This window comes from Doryrhamphus excisus, linkage group LG10 (genome assembly GCF_037039965.1).
Source record: "Doryrhamphus excisus strain RoL-2023G ecotype Guam linkage group LG10, RoL_Dexc_Guam_v1.1, whole genome shotgun sequence".
Lineage (NCBI taxonomy): Eukaryota > Metazoa > Chordata > Actinopteri > Syngnathiformes > Syngnathidae > Doryrhamphus > Doryrhamphus excisus.
Genome location: NC_136366.1, coordinates 13726824 through 13753009, shown reverse-complemented (window position 1 = coordinate 13753009; position 26186 = coordinate 13726824). Strand labels below are relative to the sequence as shown.

General features: G+C 41.8%; 1 protein-coding gene and 1 long non-coding RNA gene across 2 annotated transcripts; one reads left to right on the top strand and one right to left on the bottom strand.

Moving 5' to 3' along the window:
- Positions 1-734: 734 nt before the first annotated feature.
- On the bottom strand, positions 735-15100 carry LOC131111664 (uncharacterized). Its single transcript, XR_009121314.2, has 3 exons — positions 15015-15100; positions 14749-14930; positions 735-2127 (listed from the first exon to the last, which is right to left on the bottom strand). It is a non-coding gene; the product is annotated as an uncharacterized LOC131111664 (long non-coding RNA).
- Positions 15101-21335: 6235 nt separating this feature from the next.
- On the top strand, positions 21336-25769 carry barhl1b (BarH-like homeobox 1b). The gene is made up of 3 exons (XM_058063244.2): positions 21336-22069; positions 23727-23949; positions 24595-25769. Exons 1-3 carry the CDS (start codon positions 21622-21624, stop codon positions 24893-24895), a joined length of 972 nt encoding a protein of 323 aa, XP_057919227.1. The 5' UTR covers positions 21336-21621; the 3' UTR covers positions 24896-25769.
- The last annotated feature ends 417 nt before the right edge of the window (positions 25770-26186 follow it).

Here is a 26186-nt window from a genome sequence, read left to right as displayed (position 1 = left end):
TGTACCTGCACGGGGGGCACATTCTCTTGGGTGTTACATAAAGGAGCTATGGCTCTGCCGAGGCCCGACGCGGCCTCGAGGACACATAAAGTGAGCAGGAATCACCCAGCTGCTGAGAAATATAAATATATTAGCACAGCATTGCTTATTCTGGGCCATTATATCAGTGCTGCTCCTGAGAGGAAGATGCGGAGGGAGGAGCAGAGGGGAACCCAAGGGAGGAGAAAGTATTTCTTCATGTTGTTGCATATTGTAATGCAATTAAAACTTCATTTGTTTAAATATGCGGACTTTAGCCTCATTTAAGCCTTGGTGGAAGGGTATTTAGAAAAATGACTCATAAATCGCATGCATTTGCAGCTCGGCTGGAATAAATTCACAGATATGATTGTATAGGAAATTGTTCTTCCTGTCAATTATTGATACACCCTTCAAATGTGATTAGATACATACAGAGCAGGATGTCTATTTGTCTGCAACTTGACCTTAATGCCTCATTGGCAGAGATTTGCCAGTGGAGCCCCCGCTGGTGTGACACCTTCCCCCAGGTAACAAATCCTCCAAAATGCACCCAGCTGCCAAAATCTTCAGCCGAGAAGTCAGAAACCACAAACATGCACAGGGATGATAATGAACACGCTTCATGTGTGTGACTGAGAGCAGGATGTGCCGCAAGCGCCCCCCCCCTTCCCCCCCAACCACCCTCTGCACTCATATTGTACAACTCTGTTTTACTTGTTCCCCCATTTAATGGCTGCTCTGTGTTACTGTATGTTTCATCAGCGTCAGGATGGCAGGTGGGAGGGATCCTGCCTTTAGAGTAACGAAGAGGGGCTTTGTTTGCTTTAGTTTACATGCTCGCTTGTTGTTTGTGGCGTGTTGGCGCGCCAGCTCTCTGCTGTCAGCCTTCGTATCAGCGAGTCTGACAGCTCCGCGGCCATGTTTTGAAGGAAGAGGAGGAATTAAAAGATAAGAAAAAGAAGAACGGGAGCAGGTGGTTCAACCCTTACCTATCGTATTTTTCCTTGTAGGATCTTTGGTTTTGAGGGTGAAGATGAGGCTACAAAAGGCATCTTTAGAGCTAATGTGGGCAATTGTCTTCATTTTCTGGGGTGCAGGCAGAGAGGAGGGAGGCCAGGGATTACAGGGATGATCCTGCCATTCATAGTAGCTCAAAACAGAGCCCGCATTTCCCTCCCCAAACCCTGCTAATTCCCTTTTGATGAGGCGTGCAAAATAAATCCTATTTCCACGCCTTTATTCCCAGCCGACTCCTGGAGCGGAGATCAGGGGACGCAGATTTTACAGGCTTCTGCCACCATTTGGGACCCACAATGGAGCCAGTCTGTACATCGGCGTGCTCCGTCCAGTCTAGCCTCATTATGCTATCACAAGAATGACACATTTTACACGTGTGCTTTTTCACAAATGTGCCATCATGGTTTTGTGCAATTGCCAGGACAAATGCAGGACATCGTGTCATGTACTTCGAATTTGTTGTCCGGGGATACTCCAGGTGTGTGGAAGTGTATGTGTGTGTGTGTGTGCGTATTGTACATCTCCCTGCTGTCCTGTCGGCCCTTGCACTCTCACATGCTGAGCCCCTGTACTTGCCAATGACGCTAACAAGCTCCTCCGTATCTTTTGCGCTGTCTACAGCGGGGCCCTGTTATTAATGGGGACCAGCTGGGAGTGGTGCAGGTACATGCACAGGCAGACAAAGGCTCATATATAATCATAAAGTCATAACAAACGACCTGATGTAAATGAGGATGGGAGCGTGGTGAAAAAGAGAATTAGGTTCTTGAGGTGAAGCGAAAAAAAGAAGGATTTTCACTGTCATGTGACATCCAAAAGATGAGTGCCCACTTATCAGGTTGGCAAAGACCTACCTACCTAACCTTTGACCTCTCACTGGACACAGCAGACGCGGGGTCAAGACTTGAGAGTGCCTCTTCGACATCTCATTTCTCTGCTGATGGGGCAGTTAGGTTGAGAAAAAGGCTGCGTCTGTACGTGTCCAGGCAAACAAAAGACAGATTTCCAGACTCTCTGCACCGATGGCTTGGCCTCCTTGACATATGGCGATGCGATATTGCTTGCCTCTGCAGCCTGACAGCTTGCAGCCTGGAGAAAAAAGAAAAATTATCTGTTTTTTTGTGAGATGAAAATGATAATTATGACGTTAAACTAGAGGCACCGAGGATCTCAGCCTGCTCATCTGCAGCGTGTCTGCGTTGGTGAGGCTTATCAAGACACATGCTTCCAATTAGCTGGGCTTCTTCATGTAAATGCTTCATAAATTATCCTCCCTACCTCGGGATTAGGAGAGTTAGCGTCGCCACAGTCAGCAAAGGTTGTGCATGGAAATTAAAAGGACAGTGGGTGGGGGTAAAGGGGTGGGGGTAAAGACTGAGGTGGGAGGAAAGGTCGGTGACACAGCTGGCAGTGGGTGTTACTGCCGGTGCACATAGCATAATATTCATGTGACACTGCAGGAGATTGGGCTCTCCCTGGACAGAAAAAACAGTTACGGAACTTTTTGGAGGGAGCAGAGTGTGTATTTTGTTCAAGGTTAAACTGCTATTACTTCCATCATGTCACAATATTGCATTTGCTTCAACTTATATGTTACTTACAATTAGGCATCGGTTTTTCATGCCGCCAATCTCGATAATCCTTGAACATTTATTTTCATTGCTTATTTCAAGCCAAACAAAGTGAATATGCTTGTTTTACCGGTAGTAAATGCTGGTATCCACAACAAACATTTTGTTTCTAGAACTAAAAGTACTACATAGTATCTGCATGCTCCCAAATCCGTACTGAAGTGGGGCTTACCACGTACAGATCCCCATATTCTGCCCATTCTTGCAGAATTGCCCACTGCGAACCACACCCTGCTAAGTGCTCACCCCCGACCCTATGGTACTTTCCCATGAAAGAATTGGCATGCAAATATGTGCTGTCTAACTCTAAGCTAGATGCTTTTCTTCTGAACAAGAAATCTGATCACATTTCGATCTAGTGACAACCCTAGTTGCCACCCAAAATTGGGCCACAGCATAGTTTTCAGGAAGGATGTCTGATAGTAGATATTTTAAAACTGACAATATCGGCCCGCTGATATTATCGGCCCGACTCCCAAATTGAATATTAGTGAATACCGGGATCGTGTTTTTCCCTCTAATGAAGACCAATTTAAAAAACTGCTGTACTTTGTCACTTCTTGTGTTATTAGGTTGGAACTTGGCTTCGATGTGTTGAAACCACAGGCATGGCTGGTGTTGCCATAAATTGAGCAAATTAACCACCGCAGTGTAGACTGCACCGACCGACTAGCACTAGTAGCCGGTACGGCCCAGTTGTTGCCTCTCACTAGTTATATAATTGAGCAAATGAGACCGTTTTTTTCTGGATGCGGCAGAATGAATGCTTTAATTTAGGCTTTGGGTTTTTTTTGTTCTGGTTGGTAGTGATGGGCAATACCATATGTTTTGATACTGAGTAATCATTTTTTTGCAGACAAATACCAATACTTTCTGTGATTTTTTTACATAATAAAACACATGTCAAGTCCTGAACATTTAACAACTTTAATGTGTTTTTTTTTCTTACTGTATATCAAATTAGAAATTACAAATCACAAACCAGTTTCACGGATTGACTTGAAATCTGGTGGAGACATCTAGCTTGACAGGATGAACAAAAAAGGATTCAAAACCTATGTTCGAAACCCACTGGTAGCTGGCTATTTTGCTTCGAAGCAGTTGTTTCGGGTAGAAAACCAGGCCTTGGGCTCGTATATTTGCGCACTACCTCTTCAGACCTCGACTAAAAGAAAACCTGATCAGGTTACATAACAGGCTTATTGGTGTGATGAAATGAAAATAAACATACTGTTAAATTAATATCTTAGAACAGTGCCCGGGTTAAAATTTGAGTACCAATAAACACTTTTCACTACAGTTCTTGTATTGTAACAAATTCAGTTGTAAACCCAATCAGGAAAAATATAACTATTGATCTGAACATGGGCCAGACGTGGCCATCAAAGAGGTCGGGGGGTCTGGTACCGTGTAATTGTAGTTATTGGTCAAATAATTGTTTTATTGCTTGCTGGTCAGATGATTCAGGGTAAAGCAAAGTGTAAAGTAATCATCTTTACTTCATACTTGATGCAAAACAGCTCGTGATGCCATGTCAACCCCTCCCCTTTATGGCACCAACTGCTCGAAATAGCGAATGTGAGAATTTGATAAGTCTCTCTCTAAAGGGGGAAAAAGCTGTGGTATTATGAGATACGCGTCTCCGTTTCAGCAAAGGTGTCGAGCGGTTTGAGAGGCTTTTGAATCCTGCTGGGAACATAAAGCGTCTGTAAACACGAAGCACAAAGAGCCCGAGAAGGCACTAAAGCTCAGGCCACGGCGGCCATACAATGGACTGTCATCATGAATTGGCCGGGAGCTGTGGGAGAGAGAGAGCCTGTTTAAGAAGACGCAGGGTGGGAGTTAAGCTGAGCTAGAGCCCGGCATGACAGACACTTGTCCATATAACAGCTCTTGGAGAATCTCAAAAACACTCTGCTTGATTGTCGCTCACCAAGACACTCGGCAGCACCAGCTGTCAACTATACATGTAATATAAACGCAATTTCACTATTTCCCCGCCATATAAGTCAACTATCTCAGAGGGCCACGCACACACATGCTCACACACGCTCACTTTTCCATACAGCACCATGCAGACAGTCAATAACAGAATGGGGTGTGAGATTAAGCCTAAGCCCACCTCCTTTTCATGTGGCAGAGCAGCCGCTGCCCCAAGATCTGGCACCAGATGGCGCTGTGCTGGTCGCTGCCAGGAGATAATCGGGACAGATCGGGCAGCATTACTACCCATTATCTTCTAATTATTCTTGTGTGGAGCGCTGATCCTGCCGTTTGTGTAAGTGGATGGCACAGAGAGCCTGTCGCCCCCGGCAGCAGCAAAATCCTCCCCGCTTCCCGCAAGCCCCTCTTGGGGATGGAGGGAGAGATCAGGAGACGGAAAAGGGAAAGGAGGAGCCTTTGTGAGACGTAACGCAGCACCTGACGTTTATAAAATCCTACCCGTGATTAGTGGTGCAGCTTTAACCTTTGACCTCTGCCATGACATCACATGAGGTGCCGTTTCAAGACAACGAGAGCGAGAGGCGCGTGACTCACCTGTGATGGCTCTATAAAGGTGCAATAAGGATACAGTTCAAGTCTCAGTGCCCCCCCCTCTCCCGATTTCCTCTACCCCTACAGATAGCAGTGACTGCACAGCGGCATATGGCTTACCATGTGCTGGGTCCCTCGTGCACGCTCTAAAGCGCCATTCTACCCACAACATCTTCACTTAATTATCTGCATTTTGTTCTGCATCTTCCTGCTTTGCATATCAATATCTGTCAACTCGCTAGGTAATATGAGGAGATGAAGGCTTAGGCTACGCTAAAATACCTCCGCAAAACGCAGGCTTCATCAAGCAGGAACATCCATGACTCCCGTGGGGTGCACGGTCCGAGTATGATGTACACGCTTTAAGTACCTTTTTCAACCAGGTCTCAAGTGTGCATGCATGCATATGTGTCTATGTATGTTGGCCATCAATTACAAACACATTACGCACAAATACACACCATGCATGTGGTGCTAGGCCTTTGACTGACATGTAATAAAGCATTGTTGATCAATCTGGCCGGCCCATGGGCCTCACAGCAAGCGCATGTACATGCAAATGAGAATAGCTAAATGCCACTGAGGGGGTGGGAGAGGGGGGCAGATGATAAATTCAATCGAAAAGGATGGAGTAGGAAAGGGGAAGGAGGGGGTGGGGGAAACTTCATATAGAGCAGAGAGGTGTTCCTAATGCAAGCAAAGAAGCATAAAGACAGCAGGTGTAATTACATGAGTAAGCAAGGGACAGACGCCGCATTTAGGAAAACTGGGAAATTGGAAATGCTTGACCTCTAAAAGCTTCAAATATGAGCAAAAAAAGTACCCTGACCTCATCCAGACGTTGAAGTCTGACGTCCATGGTGGCACAGGGTACAGCGGAACAGTCATTCATTCATTTAATTCATTTTCTACCGCTTATCCTCAGGAGGGTCACGTGGGTGCTGGGGCCTATCCCAGCTGTCTTCGGGCGAGAGGCGGGGTACACCCTGAACTGGTTGCCAGTCAATCACAGGGCACATATAGACAAACAAACATTCACACTCACATTCATACCTATGGACAATTTGGAGTCGCCAATTAACCTGGCATGTTTTTGAAATGTGGGAGGAAACCGGAGTACCCGGAGAAAACCCATGCATGCATGGGGAGAACATGCAAACTCCGAGGGTGGATTTGAACTCATGTCTCTTAGCTATGAGGCCTGCATGCTAACCACTCGACCTCCGTGCAGCCCCAGTGGAACAGTCATCATTCTAAATTTGACTGAACTTTTCCAAAAAACTTCTGTCCCCCTTTAATAGCTATAGCAGGGGTGTCCAAAACGCTTCTTCGGTCGATGGTCTCATACAGAAAAATGAAAAAATACGAGGGCCCCATACGTTTTGCACATTAAAAGATGCTAAAAGCAATTCAGTGTAATTTCCCATTAAAACATCCATGTGACAGATGACAAGGCAAATTAGTGCACTATATAAAAACACAGCTGCATGTGGTTAGCATGTTGGCCACACAGTCAGGCAATCGGAAAGATCTGGGTGGAGTTTGCAAAAATTTTAAAAAGGTTCAAACATCAGGCATAGCACAATGCTTGTAAAAATGTTTACCAAAACTAATGGCGAAGCAAAAAAGTCGACAATGAATGAACAGAAAACGGCAACAACACCAAGTCCAAACACAAAACACTGAACACAACACTGTGACTCCGATACCATGTGTTCATTGATCATCATTCATTAGCGCCGAGGCCGGGTACACCCTGGACTGCTCACCAGTCAATGGCAGGGCACATTGGACATTTTATGGGTATCTCAATGACTTGTGGACTTTTGCCATTCATTGGTGGTCCCAGAGTGTAACCCCCGAGAAAAGCAGAAGATCTACTGCATTTACTTGGTACCGAATTGATACTAAAATGTGCAGCATCACCCACCCCAACTGGAGCATGTAACGGTTAAAAGCTTGAAAAGAAATACTTCCAGCATTACTAGTCTCCAGGTCCATCTTGATGTCTACCACGTTGCTAAATGTGTGCATGGTGAAACGCTCAGAATGTGTATTCTGTGTGTGGCATCAGCTGTCATTAAAATGTAAGAGAGGCTGCAGCTAAGAAACAAACCTTTTCTCTGCCAAGCCAGGGTCAGGTCAACTGATCAGGGGGGCCACTTGGGCAAATCCTAAACACAAACATGGCGGAAGAAAGGCCCAGAAAAGCCCAAGGAGGCTGGCGGTGAAAAGGACTGATAGAACCCATCCATGGGAAGATGAACAGCCAGGGAGATCATGAAGCGAGAGCTGATTAACTGGCTTTTAGATCTCTGGGAAACATCCAAAGGATTGCGCCTCTAGCTGCACAAATCCTGACCCTTAACGCTGAATCTATCAACCCCTGGAGCCTGTGGGCAACAATGAGAAGTCTATAAGCTTGGCCAAGCTGCTCCATTGACGGTTCATTAAGCAACAATGAGCACAGATTACCACCACGTTGCTGTGTTGGTGGTTTTCACTTTACGCTAAGTAAGAGTGCTTAGCTTACGTCGCCCCAGCTTTGAAGCAATTATTTTGGGGGACAAGAAACATCGATTCAAGCAGGTGGTTGTGTTGCACATAACAGCTATCCAAGGTGCCATTATCCATTTTTATCATTCTCGGACAAAGAAATGCTGGGACCACATCGACGCTTGAGCCCTTGGGTGTTCCCAAACACAACAGAGGCCCCCCATGAGAGAGATTGTGCAGTATTAAAGCTGCCGGACTGGACCCTGTGGCGAGCTGTGTGCTGGCATCTGGAAACGAGAGCTGCTGAACTAGCCCTATGGTCCCTGGTCAGTAGTCACACAGTGAATGTTACGCTATGCTGCTAACTGTCGCATTGAGCCCTGTTGTGTGTCCTACATTCATCATTTTTTTACAGTTGCGGTCAGATGTTTACATAAAGTACATTCATTAACGTTCCACCCTCGGCCATCTCTGTGTGGAGTATGCATGTACTCCCGGTGCATGCGTGGGTTTTCTCCGGGTACTCCGGTTTCCTCCCACATTCCAAAAACATGCTAGGTTAAATGGCGACTCCAAATTGTCCATAGGTATGAATGTGAGTGTGAATGGTTGTTTGTCTATATGTGCCCTGTGATTGGTCCAGTCCAGGGTGTACCCCGCCTCTCGCCTGAAGACAGCTGGCATAGGCATGCCCTCGACCCTGGTGAGGGTAAGCAGTAGAAAATGCATGAATGAACATTCATTAAGGTATCGTGACCAAGAACCGGGGATCAGTTTTTACTATAGCCTGACTTCTTCCTTACGGGCGGTGTGTGTTCGATTCTAACCAGAAGGCATTTACAGTAGTTGCAGCGTAGTAACTTTTTCCAAGTTTGGCTATTTGATAATAAAATATCAATAATTTCTTCCAAAATACGGAATAAATAAGATATATTGATACCTGTTTAGTGTTTCTAAATGAGAGGCTCAACCTTTTTTGCATATTCATGATCACATGCTCCACTCTATGACTTTAAGGCCCCAAAATATGCATGTGCATCGTCACCTAAGTGTGTCAACTTCTCCCATGAGGCTTTGCATTCACCCTCAAGAGCTGACATCAGCAGGGTTGAGCAACCTCAACAAGAAATCAGCGGCAAGTTCTAACCTGTGCGTCAGTAATCAAAGTGAATAGGAGAAGTAATTGTGTATCATTCAAGGCAGACTATGCAGCCTGTTGATGACTTATGCATAATTGAACACAATGTGTGCATGTATTATGAATGAACAAGGTTTGCCAAGTGGCAAAGTGAGGGCAATTAATGTCACCGAGCTCCTAGCATGCAGAAAAAGCCCATTTTTTCAGTTTTTCTCCCTTTTTAATCACCCCTCTTCTTTCTTATACCCCAACGTCTGCTCTCTCCCTTCTTTCTCTGGGACTCAACTTTATAAAGGAGTATGAGTGAGAGCGAGTGAGTGAGCACTCTGGAGGCAGTCAATACCTTATCAACTCCTGCCGAACGCTGACACCTTGACGTCCTTGACAGCAAATTATTACTTTTTCATGACGCAACCAGGTGCAATTACAGCAACATCTTTGCGCCGTATCCTGCTGCTCCTGCAACTGTCAAAAGGCGTTCCTGGTGGGATCGTGGAGAAGCTGAGACATCAGTCTCCCAATCCCTCCCTAGGTTTGTACATATAGACACACTGACTGTCAGAAAAGTTAGGTGTGTGTGTGTTTTGGGGGGGACAGATTGTAAAGGAACAAAATACAAAAAACCATTCAAACATGCCCAAATATTACTAGCATTCTACTCAAATTATTTTTCAGGGAGGTTTTGTTTGTTTCTGTTGACTGACGTGCGAATGTGACACAGTTTTGTTGTTCAGTCGCTGGCGAGCTAGCTGCTGCTACATCTGCAAACAACCATGTTTGTAGTGACATCACACACGCGTTGCTGTGTGTTGCCACACACGCGTTGCTGTGTGTTGCCACACACTCTAGACCCTGTAGGCTTGATTATAAAGTTTAAGCTCACTTTAGCACACAACAACACAAAGAAGGGTGGCGGTGGAACAGCAGGTAAAGCTCAATTAAGACTTCAGAGTGTCACTTTTTTCCCCCTTAGTGCTGCAGCAGAAGAGAACACAAAGACCGCACAAGCCTGTGATGGCACACCTGTGAGTGGAAGGAGGCTGGCTGCTAGGGGAGAAACTTTGCCACCCTGTTGCCTCATGTCTCTTTGTGTGTGTGTGTGTCTGTGTGTGTGCTGCCTTTGGTTGAGGTGAGGGGGAGACGTGAGGGTGCCGGTGGCATTAGTGTGTTCGTCTCCTTATATGTGTGCTACACTGACAAGAAGGGCAGATAAAAAAAAAAGAAGAAAGACGCTCTGAAAGCACTACAGAGGCAATTGAGAGTCTTAATTTTCATCTAACACTCATCCTCATCCTTATTCTACCCCTATTTTGTTTCCTATTAACACTCAATGAGACACACACGTACACTTAATATCAGCAATTGCTACCTTGGTCATAAGTGGGGACTTAATCCAAGTCTTAATGAAACCACTATCTTGCCACAATTATACAAACCATCAATACTATAATAAAGGTAATATTACAAGGTGTGGTATTACAGATAGAGGCATTTAGCTTACACTAATCCTTCATTTATCATGTTTAATTGGTTCCAGACGCAACCATTATAGTAGGATTCCTTATTTAAAATTGAATATTTTTCTAGGAAAAAATGTTTTTAACATGAAACATAAAATAATTCCCCATAGTCACCTTGTAATACCTAATATCGTAGACATAATCAGAGTAAATAAGCATGTGTGTACTGCTGTAACTGTGTTCCGATGTTAGAGTTGAGTCAGGGTTATGGCCGCAACAGTAGCTTGTGTTAGAGATTATTGTGCTTGCTGTGAGATAATTCGAAACTGCAATAAAAGCCTGTTGTTCCTGCGACAGAACATTACAGTAACATTACTAACACCTACTGACCTTTGTAGAATACTGCAAATTACAGCTAAACATTTTAATTTGCATATTGTCGGACTAACAAAAGGCAATTTTTTATGTGATAGAGTGACGCCACAAAATTCAATGTGCAAAGTGGTGAGAGATTACTGTACTGGGGATAGAGACCATAATTACGGAAGCATGAAACCACATTAACCTTTAATCTTGACTTGGACTTGAACGTGCACATCATTACTTGAGATGAAAGACTTGAGACATAATCAAGATTTGCAAAACACTGACTTTCTCAAACTGTCTCCAACTTTACCACAAGTCGCATACTCTGACTCTTTCTTGATAAACAAGGTTATCCAGCTCTACCTATCTTGAATGGAAATAACATTATCTTTATTGAGTAATACAGGAGCTACAGTAACATATTATATCATTGTTTCAGTTTAAGTCTCCCTTTCCCAGAAGGCAAATACTATACGTCTGTATGCTTAACATCCTATGTTATTCTTCCCCAAACAGAAATTTGACATTTTTATCCTGATTTGGAGCAAATTGGGTTCTTGTTCACTGTTGGTGCACCAAGTTTAGCACTTTTTGCATGATACCGCTAACTAAAACAACAAATTGCAATCATAACAACACCTCCCATGTGCTTTATTGGCAGAGGTAAAAAAAACAACAACTCAATTTATGTGGATCATAACACCTCAGTGAGCTGTTGGTTTTTCTTGGCCCTCTGAGTGTTTTTTCTCTTCTCCTGTCACCCCCCACCCCCCATCTCCCTTAAAGCACTACCTTCTCTATGCTGACTCCCTTAGGCCCTCCCCCCCGCCCCCTTCACCGCCACCTCCCCTCAGTTTTTCCTTGTCTGCCAGACACAGATTTATTCTGCCTGTGATGCATGTAGAGCACAGGAGTGTGAGCAAGTGCAGGGTGGATGATGGTGGCGGTGGTGGTGGTGGGGGGGGGGGGTGCAGGGTCAGCGGTGGGGAGGGAGGTGTGTGTGTATGTGTGTACAATAAGAGATAAGATCATGGCTCCCCAGGGGCTTGTTTGGCCCTGTACCCGATCCATCAAACGCCCGCTCCAAGTGCCAAGGTCAACTCTAATGAGCATTTTCTGGGGTCTTATTCTCTGCGCTACACACACACACAGACACCAACACAGACACACACAGGTGCACTTTGGACATACCTGCTAAGCTGTATGATGGATGCTTATGACAGAAAATCTAAGATGCTCGCATACAGGTAAGAACGCACATAATCACTTGAAGGTATAACTGGAGGATGACAAAAAGTAGCCAGACCAAAATCTGAAAAGACAACACAAGCAAATAATCAGACTGGTGAGTATCTTTCTATCAGGCAGGACATCGGTTTTACATTTACATATCCCTACACTCACCAGTTATACCTAGATTGGCGTTAAGTAGTCCCTCATCAGGAAACAACCTGCCAAAAGTTGTTAAGGTTTGGAGGCTTGTGGTGAGTGGGTGTGCGCTGGAGCATGTGTAGCATAATAATGAAGCAATAAAAGTCACGGCAGGAGGGGTGTGTGCAGGGGGGTGGAGGTGCAACATCCACTGACAGGAGGTGTGATAATTAAGATGTTGCGACCCCACATATTACCTGCATATTGGCCAAATTAGGACACAGGGAGTTAAGGGCCACAAAGCTGGGACTCCCCTGCTGTTGCCTGTGCGAGTGTATGAAATGCAGGAATTGCTTCTATTTGATCAGGACAGTTATAAATGATAAAAAAAATGTCAACATACCACATTTGGAAGTGAGTCCTGAGATATGTTTGGGATGGCTCTGAAAGCTCAGTTTCAGAGGGGGTTCTAACACAGGCGGTTTGTGATGTCACAGATTGCCAGACATCCTTATATGGGCGTGCGCTGTAGGCCAGATACGCTCTCTGCCCTCCCTCAAGCTCTGCTTCTCTGTTTACGTATTTATCAATGTCTCCCAGGAAGTGTAAACATTTGTTTATATATGCAGTTGGACTACTCAACAAACTTGCTGAAGCCCAACGCCTTTCCAATGTTACTTGGTCGTGTGAAAGAGTCAACTTTTTTATCAACTCCTCAACCGTTTATCAGCTCCTATAAAGTTGGGTTCGGCAGCTATCAACACTGGAAGTTGCCCTAATCATTTGGGAATGTGACCAACCACAGCGAAATTGGTTTCTGTGCTAGTTACCGTGTGTAACTGCTCTACAAGGGCCAAAAAAATAGGTTCCAATCATAATAAAAATGAATACAATTTCTACATTATATCCTAATTTTATGTGAAACTTTACATCAACTTTCTGAGTTAATAGACTTAAATAATGACTATAACAATAGTAGTTCACTCTAATTGTTGAAATATTTGCAGTGCAAATTTCCTGAAAAGAAATTAGTTACTAGTTCTTTTGTTTTGTTTCTTTGGGCTTTTTCCTGATTAGTTACATTCTCAAAGAAAAAATTGAATTAGTAACAGAATGATTCCTTTATAAATGTAATTAGGAATTATTATTACATGCATGAAATGGAACATTTGTGAATAAATGAAGCTGTAACTATCGGTAGCCCCAGCTCGGTTGAATTGAAACACACTTATCATCAACAGGTGTGCTGCACAGCTCCCTCTACAGGAGTAAAGGTAATGCATTCAGTGCCAAACAGGAAACAGATGTAAGAAAATAAAACCACAGGAAGTATATGGCAGAAACTGTCCAACCTGTCATACTAAACATGATCAAATTTTACAACTTTGTCTAAAAATGTAGAAATTTATTATGTTACATGAGTTATTATGTGAAAGTGGAAATTAAAATTAAAAAAGAGAAAAAGATAATCATAGTATAACACAGAGGGAATTACTGTATGTGACAGTAATAAATAATGCAATTTCTTACTTGTGTGTGTGTGAGTGTCCTGGAATGTGATTCATGGTTAAGTGTGTGCCCCCGCTCCTCCACATGGAGAGACAAGGCCAGGGGCCCAGCTTGCCTCAGAGAGTGAACCTCGACCATCCACTCCATCCCTTGACGAAGGAAGAACAACATCCACAGTGTCTACCAGCTTGTGTGCATCTCCCATTGGCAGCTGCAAGGGAGCCCCATCAGCTAACGTGAGCCCACTCACACACCATTACTCAAGTAGAGAGGCGGTCCTCATGACAGGTTAACATTGAACTATGACCTCCAGCAGGAGGGAAATGATATTAAGATCGTACTTAGTGTCAATGAAATAACTGGTTGGTCAATAACTGCCATTACTGATGGGAGGGACTATTTTTCAAAGACTGCTAATATGAACGTGTTCTACTGTTTTGGCCGTAATCCATGCCAAGCTGAAACTCAACTCTAAACCCCCCGACGTCACTCCCTGTCAGCCGCATACTCAGCTCCACTAGGGAACATATTTATATCAACTTTCTTAAACTGTTTATATATCATTACTATGTCTACTATATTGGGTAACACTAGTGTAAAAGTAACTATGGGGTGTTAGTTCATGTCTAGAGGTCTCTAATGTATAAAAAAAACTATCGAGAAGGTCGTTAACAGGTTTTCTATGCTCTATGAAAATATTCCATATATAAATATATATACTAAGATTAGTGTATTATAATATATTAAATATAGATAAGATATACTATGAGAATGCCATTCAATGTCATTCATACTTTCAGGTTCTTGTCACCCCTGTGCAAATTTCTGTGAAAATGCTGTATTACTGCAGTAATCCTACAAAGGGTATCCGTCCTACTACAAAAGTTCCAGGTACACATGACTGCTGTGAAATTAAAACAAAAAACGCAGTGGTGCCACAGTAGTATGACTATTTCCGTAAGTATGTAACAGATTGTGAAATCTATACTATATAGTGTTTAAACATTTGCTAGTTCAAGAGCCAACTGTGTGCATGTGTACTCTATGATTTGATGATGAAACTCAAATGTAGTGTTTGGAATTTAGACCTGTCTTCAGTCAAACAGTGAGATGTTTGGCGTACTTTTTAATTTAAAAGTCTTGTGTGAATTGCTATATCATTTCTTCAAAGTCAAAATCAGTCAAGAAATATAAATGACCGTACCGTCACACCTCATTCTTGATGGCACTCCTCAGTCCTCCGGTCAAAAGGTGCACAAAAGCAAGGTTGGCCCCGGTTTGAAGAAGCTGGCATTCCTCACGAGGCCTGATCATGATGGATGTAGCATGTCTTCGTCCTCTGCGTGGCCACACCCTTCTCCACTGGCTCCGCGCTCACCTCGGGGCCTGTTGGCACAGACCTTTCATCCCACCTTATCCTGACCAGATGTGTTCAATGAACTCTGTCAAGAATAATAAAACACTGCTTACAAAGGCCATGTGAGCAGTGCGGAATGGTCAGGTGTGCACAAACACTTCAGTCATCCTGCAGTTAGAAAGTAAACACACCTACGTCTGTGAAGACAAGGAAGAGATATTGATAATTAACTTCTTAAAGAGCAATCACGTGAAATATGAAGCTGAGCACAGATTAGTGATTTCCAACCACTGTTTACATTTTACTCATGTAAAATATGCACAATGAAAGTGGAGAAACACTGTATTTGATCACAGTAAAAAACAAACATCATGAAGGCCAAGGTACAGTATTTCCAGTAATTCCAAAAATATCCCATTCATCGTAGAAACTAAAAGAGTAATGCTGGAAATAATAACAGTGAATATATATATATTATACATTATTGCATCTAACATCTTCAATGTGGAGCTGATGATACATCAAGCCATTGTATCCCAAGGGTGCAAAGACGTCCTTTTTCCAAGGGAGGAGACACTAAAGGTTGGACATAATATCAATAGTGCAATGTATCGTTATTGTGTGTGATTCATAATCAATACAGTAGTTCCAGAGTACTATGTATTAATCTTGTATCCTCCTCACAAACACATGGCCGGATATTGTCCTTCAGGATTTTTATGGTACACAGTAGAATTCATGGTTCCATTTATTTCAGCAAGTTTTCCAGGTCTGGAAGTAGCAAAACTGCCCCCGACCTCCACACTACCACCACCGTATTTTACTGCTGGTATGATGTTCTTATTCTGAAATGCAGCCTTACTTTTACGGCAAATGTAATTGGACATACACATTCTGAAAAGTTCAACTTTTGTTTCATCAGATCACAGAGTATTTTAGATTTTTGCCCAAAGATATTCGGGCAAAATTGAGACAAGCCTTAACATTCTTTTTGTTCAGCTGTGGTTTTGGTCTTAGGACTTGTTTTTGTCCAGTATCTTTCTTATGGTGGAGTGATGAACACTGACCTTAAGTGAGGCAGGTGAGACCTCCATTTCTATGGATGTTGTTGTAGGATCTGCAAGTTGTCACTCATGGACATCCAAAAGCTGTGATATGAGAACATGAAAAGATCTTGTGGTTATGGTATGACGTATTCGTAGCTGACCATTCATGAGATTTAAAAACAGGGACAGCCAGGGATAACATAAAAACGCACCAACCTCATCATATGGCACTTCCCTATCATGCAGGACAACATTTTGAACACAAGTCTAAACATACATAAGTTTGAAAAGTTGGAGATGTAGGAAAGGGCTCCCTCAGGAGTGTATGGATTGTTATTGTTTGCCATACTGGATGCAAGTCAAGTCACGTTTATTTATGCTACACCAATTCTCTGCAGAAGCTAATTCAAGGCACTTTACACATGGAACAGGTCAAGGACCACACTCCTTGTACAAAGAAATCCAATAGAATCACACATGAGCAAGTGCTTGATTGACAGAGGCAGGGAAAAGCTCCCTCTCAAGAACAAACCAAAACTCAGTAGAGTGCAGAACTCCAAAAAAGCTGTTTGTTCGTTAGCAGGCTATTTCCTTGTTTACAAACAAACAGGCAACTTATTTTTTGAGTTGGATCACTTAAATCGTAAATGTGTGTACTTTCCAGATACAGTCGTCCCTCGTTTAGGATGGTTAATTGGTTTCAGCCTAAATAGCGGCATGATTCAATATTAATAAATGGAGTATAGTAAACCTGTTTATGACCTAACTTTATTAGAGTCACATAGACATTAAATAGCACCCCTATAGTAACATTTACACTAGTATTACCTAATATAACGGGAATGATAAGCAACAATAAGACATAATTCACTGTTAGCATTGGGAATGTTCCCTATTTTCCCTATATTCCCTATCCTGACCGTAATGTGGGTGTATCGCTTGACATTTTTTAAAAAAAAAAAGGATCAAAAGTATAATCCGTCATCACTATTGATGTTAATGTTTTGATTACTATATAGGAGTGTGTTTTCTATGGGGCTCTATCATCAAAATAGGTGGGTCCCACGACGTCCTGTTAGCTCCTTCATGCTAACTAATTTTCTCTCTTTAGAACACACAGAAAAAAGATTAGGATTGATGATGATAGGCAAAAGTTTTCCTTTAAAGGCAGTGATAGTCTAAGACTTAAACACAGTAGATATGAATACACTCACAAAAATTGATCAAAATCAATTTGCCAAGAGAATCTGTGCAAACCTGGCAACCTTATAAAAGCTGAACCAGGAACCCTTTTTGGATGAAGAGAGTACCTGTGAGACAGACAATGATTGTACAATATATTTCTATTAAATTACGACTGTTTGATATGTTTCTACGCACCCGGGATGCGTGTATTAAAACTGGCTTCTTCCAAAATGTTCTGCCACTTATTACACAGGTAGGATTTCATCTTGTTCCTTAAACTTTGAACATAATACAGCTTTAATTTGTCTACTTCCTGGTGTAAACATTGTCATTTTTACTCTTTTCACCAAATTCAAACATGGTGAGTATCTTCGAGAGGTAAGTTTGATGGACAACAAACAAACTGAGGCTGGATGGACCCCCTTTTGGAAGGTGGAACCCCCGTGACCACACCCGTACCAGAAGACGGTGAGGACAAGAAATGCAAAGACAGAGGCAGGTCCACGTTGCATTGATGGCAAGAGTGATGATTTCCTTCACAAATACCCCCACTCATCCTCAAGGCTTCCTCCCACCTCCCTATGGCCTTGGCCCCCGCAGGCAACACACACTGCCTACCACACACACAGTCACACACTCTCAGCATGGTTAGGCCTCCAATTAAATCAAAAGTGGTTTGTTTTTATTGGTCTTTTGCGCTGACAAGTGGGCTATCATTCTGACGGCTCTACCTGTCAGCGAGCAGCTGAAAATCCTCTGTTGACAATGCCCAATGCTTCCAATTAGAGGGGAATCAGACTCCTGCTGCGCTCGCCATCTTTCCGCCAGCCCTACCCCCTTCCCGCTGGCCCACCTCCCCTCCCCTCTTCGTCTTCCACTCACTCTCTCCTCTCCACCTCCTTTCGTCTCCCTCTCCAGGAGAAGGGGGCGCCGTCTCTCCCGCAAATTACCGACACAAAACGAAGGTGGTGGCGGCGCAGGCGCTGCCGGTCCAGGGCCCCCGTCAGCATTAATGAGACGATGAAGGTTTATTTGGTCCGCATGCATGTGCTAAATTCTTTCTTGTGTGACAGCTGACTGGGAAATGTGAGTGTTAACCTTATAAAAGATTCAGCGGGTTCTCATTATTTTCTGTCAACTCCACTACCTGATGGCGTTAAGGTGCACCATTTGCATCCCTGACTGCTCCAAGTATCCATCCTCAATCTTGTTTGTTTGTCGAGGGGAGTCATCTTTTACACACATCCCCCCTCAAAAGACATGCGTTACTGGATGTTCCTAAACCGGAGAAATGCCAAAGTTTATTCAAAGGCGACAAACAATATTACAAAACCTATCTAGATGTAGTTTTCACAAGAACAAGGGAATACAACGCATGACATCTGGCTTGTTTAACCACAAAAGCACCAAGCTGAGGAGGCCCAGGAGGCCTCATTGGAAGGTAAGCATATTAGTGGATACAGTGTTCCCTCGTTTATAGCGGGATAGGGTTCCAAAATAGCCCACAATAAGTGAAATCCGCCAAATAGCCAAGTTATTTTTTTTTAATAATCATGTTTTGAGTCTGCACCCTCACCTTACACTTTATACACGTTTCTCAGACAGGTATTAACACTCTCAAAAACGTTCAAAACTTTATTTGATTTTAAATCATCAACCTATGAGGTTGGCCACAAGAAATTAAGTGACTCAGCTATTTAACTCATCTGACCTTACCTTTTCATCCTGGCGCCGTTCCGCTGTATTGTATGGTTTTTGTAACATTGTTAAATCATGTTGATGTAGTACTCCTCCAACCGAAAATTCATTCATTCTGTAATAGAGCCATAGAGCCTCGTAACTTCTAAATTCTTTCAGCATGTCCAGAAGTCCAACCTTTTGTGCGATGGTTAGCATCCTCCTCTGCCTTTTGACAGAACATTTCGTCAACATTGTGGGTTTTGTTTGGGAGAAACTTGCAAACATTCAGAGAAGGAAAACTAGCAAGTACGCTAGCTAGCTATCTGACACCGGAAACACAACAAGGCGGCATGAAGGAGATTGATTGACAATGGTCTACAGCCAATCGGGACTCAGAAGACAATGGGCGGTACAACAAAGAGAGCGGGAAGAGAGAGAAACTAAACTTCCCACAATGCAATTCTTGTTAAAAGGCAGGGTTCAGCCTGTAACAACTTTCAGACGCTGTAAAAAAAACATTAAATGTCACACAAAAAACGCAATAGAGCGATGGAACACTACTATAAAACCAATGATCAATACTTACAGTATACTAGATTTTTACACTGGGAAAAAACAACAACACTCTGCTCAATACAAGCAGTGCCAAATACATTATTGCAAACAATCTCAGTGGCTGAAATACACTGCCAAAAAGCTGCAATTGTTCATTATTCAGTGATGTGTATCCAAAAAGACACTTTTAAACATTGGAGTCATTCAAAAGTGGCCAAACATTTGTTGGCTGCAATGGAATATTTCACTCATTTCAGCTGCTTTCATGATTAAACTGAGTTATTGATCATTTTGTAGTTTGTAATGCTGAATTTTCAGAACAATATTCAATTTTAACTTTATATTACACACAATAAATTCGTTGCTTATGTTGATATTACGGTAACACTAAAATAAATAAGAAGTCACCATTCAAAGTTGAGGAGTTTATCTGAGGAAGTCATAGTTTAACCTTGTTATAATTTATTTACAACTCCACTGGTCATAGGGCTTCAAAAACAAAAAGGGGAGGAGGAAGAACAAAAAAACTCCCTTCTTTTTTTTCAGAAGAAGCAGCCAAGTCAGAGTGGGTGTGTTGCCTGATATCTGCCTGCATGGTCCCCGCCTCACTTGTGACAGCTTGCAGCCGTGATGGGACCCCATGGGAGCCGGGAGCGGATTCACTAACCTGCCGGTGTCTGGGACCGGCGCGCGCCTCCAATCTGGTGGTCACATGCGGTGTGTGTGTGTGTGTGTGTGTGTATTCGATTATTAGGGGCTGTCGAGGGGCAAACTGTTGTGCATTTAAAAGTGTGCACAATGGCTTTTGAGTGCTTGTTAAGGTGAAAAGTGCACACAATGGCAAGTCCCTCGCCTTGAAGTTTGGCTCCATGCTGCATATTGAGCACAATTACCAAGGACTATTAGGCTGTTATTGTGCTTTAAATGGTGACAGACCAGAGTCCTGCTTATATTAACAAAAAAAACAGTGCTCATTTTTTTATTTTTTTAACCATGAAAAAAGCAGATTAGGTTTCTATCAACATCGAACAGCAATAATAAAATATTTAAGACGAAAATGCATCAAAACCAATTCCCACTTAGCATGAATAAAATATAGACAAATAATGTATTTTTGTGTTTTTTTCATTTTTAGAAACAGTATTGAATCCGATAAAAAAAATAAGGAAGTTAATAAGAAAGAAGAAAAAAACAGTAAAGAGCAAAAATATGTAAGCCAAAAACACACCAGAAATTCCCACTTAAATGAATCAAATATATGTACATTTCATTTTTTGCAAACACTATTAAAGCTATTTCTCCATAAATTATTCCTAAAAAATATGATAAAATGCTAAAGCTGAGGCATGGAGAAGTGAAACAATCCAGAAACAATCAAAAATATTTCCTACTAAGCATATATAAGATATAAAAATAAATGTTTTTTTTCATTGTTGGTAAACAATATTCAATCATAGTTATCCAAACAAACAAAGAATGGAGAGGAAAACTACTCAAGACTAAAATGCAGCAAAAACAATCCCCACTTTGCATGAAAAACTATAAAAATGAATATTTTTGTCGTTCTTTTCATGTTACTATTAACACTGTTAAATCCGAAATGTCTCCATGAAGAAATACTAAAAAGGAGGAGCAGAGAAAGACAATCCGGTCAGCAACAAAAAGGAAGTATAGAGGAAAAACATTAATAAAAATAAGAGCATTAGAAGCCTCATCAATGATGTAATGGAAGCAAACAGTGTGAAAATTGCCAGTAAACACTGTGATGTGATGAATTGTCTTCTCTCAAAGAGAGGATGGGGATGGGAGAAGGAGGGGCAGCTTAGGTTGAGTAGGCGGGGGCCGAGGGGGGTGCGGGGGGGGGTCCACTCTTAGCCAATCAAGGCTTGTCACAGGGGACTCACGTGGCCGAGACGCTCTTAAAACCTATAGCTCCTGACTTTTCCTCAACTTGCTTTTTTTGGACCATCTCCTCCCATCTCGTCTCGTTGAAGATACTTTTAGTCCCCCCACGATCGAGTCGAGTCCTTACCGCGTGTTCTCAACTGCCTCCGGAAGTCCAAAGAATGACAACATGTGCTGACCAGGTGAGACATCTGGTACCTGTCCATGGTGCTGAAGCGGATTCGTCCTTTTTGGCAACGGTGAGACACTTGACCTCGCTTGGACTCAGTGGATGGACGCCTGGGAGGATTTAGAAGTTGATTTGACATTTCCAAACTTGTCCTGAACACCAAATGGTCGTTTGAAGAAAATGGAGGCGTCCGCCAACGGGTCCAGTTTCGGCATCGACTCGCTGCTGTCCCACAGACCCGGCAGTCCGCTCTCTAAGGCGGGCAGCCTGGCGGGGGAGTGCCGCTCGCCGCTGGAGTTCAGCCCGAGATCCGACGCGGAGAGCCGCTGCTCGTCGCCGCCTTCGCCCGGGAGGGAGTGTTCGGACGAGGTGGCCCAGAGGCACGGCCACGGCCTGCCGCCTCACCTCCAGCACGGCCCGGCTATCTCGGCGGGGTCCCAGCAGAGGACCATGACCTCGTCCTTCCTTATCAGAGACATTCTGGCGGACTGTAAGCCTCTGGCTGCCTGCGCGCCTTACTCCAATAACGGACAACCTACGCAGGAGGCCGGCAGGCTGGCCGCCAAGATAGCGGATGACTTTATGGAGAAAATACACAGCAACTCTTCCTCGGACAGCGAATATAAAGGTAACGACGCGCAAGGGATACTTACTCGTTTCATTTACTTCAGGGAGCCTCGCTTTTAAATGAGAATTCATTTTAATTCATTTTAATCGTATTACTGAAACTGCATACATTTATAATAACACACACAAATGCCTGATGAAATATATTCCATGTTGATTCTATAATTTGTACAATTTACAGAAATATGAACATGCCAATATGTGCAGCAAATATTTTGCACATTTCTGCATAAGGGAACATATTAATTGCTTATTGGAAAATAATACGTTATCATAAATAACAACAAAAATACTCCCAGACAAATGCTGACTGTTTTTATCGTTAATAATAATAATAATAATCATAATAATAATAATATAGAACAACTTAATTAAATATGAAAAATAAAATATAATAATAAGAATAAGTATTCCCTCTCTGTATTAAAAATGTGTTGAAGTCAAGCGAACAAGGATGAGAGAAAAATAAGCATTAAAAAGGCTCTAAATATATTTGTAATGATGCCAGCCATAACACGTCACTATTGACACTTTCACTTTCACTTTCAGTCCACTGCTGAACATGTACACATTAACACACACATGCATAATAATTGTATTAGATAGGAATAAGTAGGAGTGAATCAGCTATATACTATTATTGATATTTCCAGTATATTACTGATACGTGTGTGTGTGTGTGTGTGTGTGTGTGTGCTTTGATTCCTCTGTCTATATTATATATCAGGGAATTTGATGCAATTTGTCCACGGCGCTAATCACATTTGTTCCCGCGCAAGGCCGACCGGCTCTTGATTTGTTGGCTCCTGTGAAGTCGCTCTTCTTTCCCTGGTGGCTCAATTAAGGCTGGATTATCCTGCTGCTTCGCCGGAGTCTCTCTTATTATTTTTATGTCTTTAAAAAAAAAAAAAAGACGTGATAAAAATCAAGAGTGCTTCCCGTTGCACTTGAAATCAAATACTGTGTGGGCTTTCATAGATGAATGAGAATTCCAATCCAATCATGTTTGCTGTTTTCATTTATTTTAATGGCAAGATTGTCGCCCGTTATTTCATCAGATTATATTCTATATATTTAGCAGGCATTTTTGCAGTACAATATGAGCAATGTAACAGGATATTATAAGGATATACTTCAACTTTTGTACAATTTCCCACGTTTTATGAGATGGGATTTTTTTTAAATCATGAAAAATGACTAATAAATAGTGAATGACTGTTAAGGGTCACAGACCTTTCAATTGTGCACTAATAGACGTTATGTAATATATCATAGAAGTCATCAAATATGACATTTTTAGGCAAGTAGTACAGTGCAATAATGATGTTAGAGTGGAATTATGTCACGATGTTTAATTTTAATGTTTAATTAACACACACACACACACACACACCAGTAAATAGTGTATTAACAGCAGATATGTTTACACAAATAATGAGAAATACAAACAAAAAATAGGACAAAAATGTAAATACAAGAGAAAATAAATGACACTCTGTGTCATAAATTAGGTCTATTTTTAAATATATTCATATTATATATATAAAAAAATATATATAATATTTATATACTATATAATTTTTTCAATCAAGTTTCCCATAAATTAGAAGCTATTCGCCCACTCACCCCCCTCCCAATGCGTGTCCCTTTGTCCACAGTGAAAGAGGAGGGGGACAGAGAGATCTCCAGCAGCAGAGACAGTCCTCAGGTCCGGCTCAAGAAGCCCCGGAAGGCCCGGACGGCCTTCACGGACCACCAACTGGCGCAACTTGAGCGCAGCTTTGAGCGCCAAAAGTACCTGAGCGTCCAGGACCGCATGGAGCTGGCGGCATCACTCAACCTCACCGACACCCAGGTCAAAACCTGGTACCAGAACCGCAGGTACAGAGTCAATTTTTGGCTTATACTAATCATAACATTTCATTGGAATATTATTTTTTTGTAGTTTTGTGCTTCAGTGATTCATTTTCTTTCCAGCTGTGACTCCCGGGCATCTAAATAACATAAATAAATATAAAAAACAACACTTTGGGGTGTGAATAATGCATGCTTGCATGTGTGTGTATTAATAATTCAGAGAAACCACTATATCTACTCAATTATCTTTAATATGAATTATTCACCTGTGTGGAGTGCACGCTGACATGTTTGGGTGTGAATACAAGAGGCAGTTTGGAACATTCAAATTCAATAAATAGGAATAACTGCCTTCTAATTGGACCATTTCAGTGGTCCGAATCCAAAGCGCACGTTTAGAGTTACATATATCTATAAAATAATTATTTAGATGCTATTATAGAATAATTAATAAACATAATAATAATATATTCAGTTTTTATACGGTATTTTCACTTTGGTTGCTTTATTTAAAAGTGACACAGGTACAATAATATAAATAAATGATATTTATATATATGGATTTTAAAACTACTATTTCCCTGAGGCACCCCCCCCCCCCTCCAGGGAGCAATAAAGTACAGTAAAGTAGTATTAACTAAAGTGTTACTCGGTGTGTGTGTGTTCAAGGACTAAATGGAAGCGGCAGACCGCAGTGGGACTCGAACTGTTGGCGGAGGCCGGGAACTACTCAGCCCTGCAGAGGATGTTCCCGTCGCCCTACTTCTACCCACAGAGCCTGGTCTCCAACCTGGACCCGGGAGCGGCCCTCTACCTGTACAGGGGCCCTTCAGCACCCCCACCCGGCCTACAGAGGCCCCTGGTCCCTCGGATCCTCCTGCACGGCTTGCAGGGAGGAAGCGAGCCACCTCCCCCGCCTCCTCTGCCCCCCATGTCCGGTGTCCTCCCTCGGCCGGCTCAGCAGCGGTGAGCCGGAGAACCGGAAGCAATAGAAGCAAAATAAAAGACCTTTAGGAGCCTTTAGGAAGAAAGACAACAAGGATGCAACTTTTTTCAACGGAACTCCTGGAAGATGATTTACTTTTTTTTTGTTTTTTTTTTTTACTTATTTATGGCTTATTTATATTTCTGTATAAATCAAAATCTCTAAGTTATGTATTTATTTAAACTCATCATACATGCTGGTGCTGTCTATCCATAAATGCCACCTCTATTATTTTTTTAAACGATATTATTAGTAATAAAAGTGCATCCTTCCATAGTTATGATTTTAATATTTTTCCTGTGAACTTTGGCCCATGTTTAAAATGTCCAAACGTGTAAATAAGAATATTTTACATGACAATGAACTACATTTCATTCTAGGCTAGATTAGCCATTCCAAAAAAAAGTGTTCCATTGAAAGGGGGGGCTTGGAGGGGGGTATGGATTGAAATCAAACTATTTTTATTTGTTGACTTACATAAAATGCCAAATAATTTATTTCTGCCCATCACTGCATATTTTTTTTTATTTGCGAAATTATAAAAATGATTTTTTTTTAAATAAACAGCCTGTTGCGTTGCTCTGGATGTATTTAAAGAACAAATCTTGTGCATTTTTTAAAAATGTTATTTCATATTATGACGCCGTGATGACTTTTATCTGTTCTCTACTTTGGTGGAAAAAAAATGTAATATTGCAGATATCAAACTTGTGGAGTGGTTCTCGTTTCTTTATCCGTTCCTCAAGTTCAATTTTTTTTTTTGGTGGAAAATATTTACAGTATACGGTAGGACAGAAAATGGGGCGATTTGATGTACAAAATACTTTTCTAAATGTGGAAATAAAATTCTTTGATTTAAGGTGTGACTATACTTATTTAACTATACATGCATTTATACATTTATTTATTATGTGTAATTGTTATTATTAACAGTGGCATTTGTTATTATTTAATGCAAAATAATTGCATTTAAATACTTGATTATATAAAAAAAAGATTGTTCATGTTAAATAGAAATATGCAATTTATTTATGGCGGATTTCCACAATAATAAATGTCAATAATATTCAAACTTTGCAAAAAAAACCAGCTAAAAATAATAATTCTTTTAGATTACTGAATAGCAAGTGCACTGTAAAAATAAGGCAGAGTATAGTAACTTAAATATATAATTACAAAATAAAAATACTAATATATTGATTTAAATTCAACTACTATATATCGAGAGCTTAATTATTATGAGTTATATTCACTTAATAATGCTGGTAATTTATTT

What these genes read in the sequence shown, in the direction of transcription:
- barhl1b (XM_058063244.2), top strand. Translation starts at nt 21,622, where the DNA reads ATGGAGGCGTCCGCCAACGGGTCCAGTTTCGGCATCGACTCGCTGCTG. An exon ending in CTCGGACAGCGAATATAAAG is followed by an intron (nt 22,070 to 23,726) that starts GTAACGACGCGC and finishes CTTTGTCCACAG; the next exon opens with TGAAAGAGGAGGGGGACAGA. An exon ending in ACCTGGTACCAGAACCGCAG is followed by an intron (nt 23,950 to 24,594) that starts GTACAGAGTCAA and finishes TGTGTGTTCAAG; the next exon opens with GACTAAATGGAAGCGGCAGA.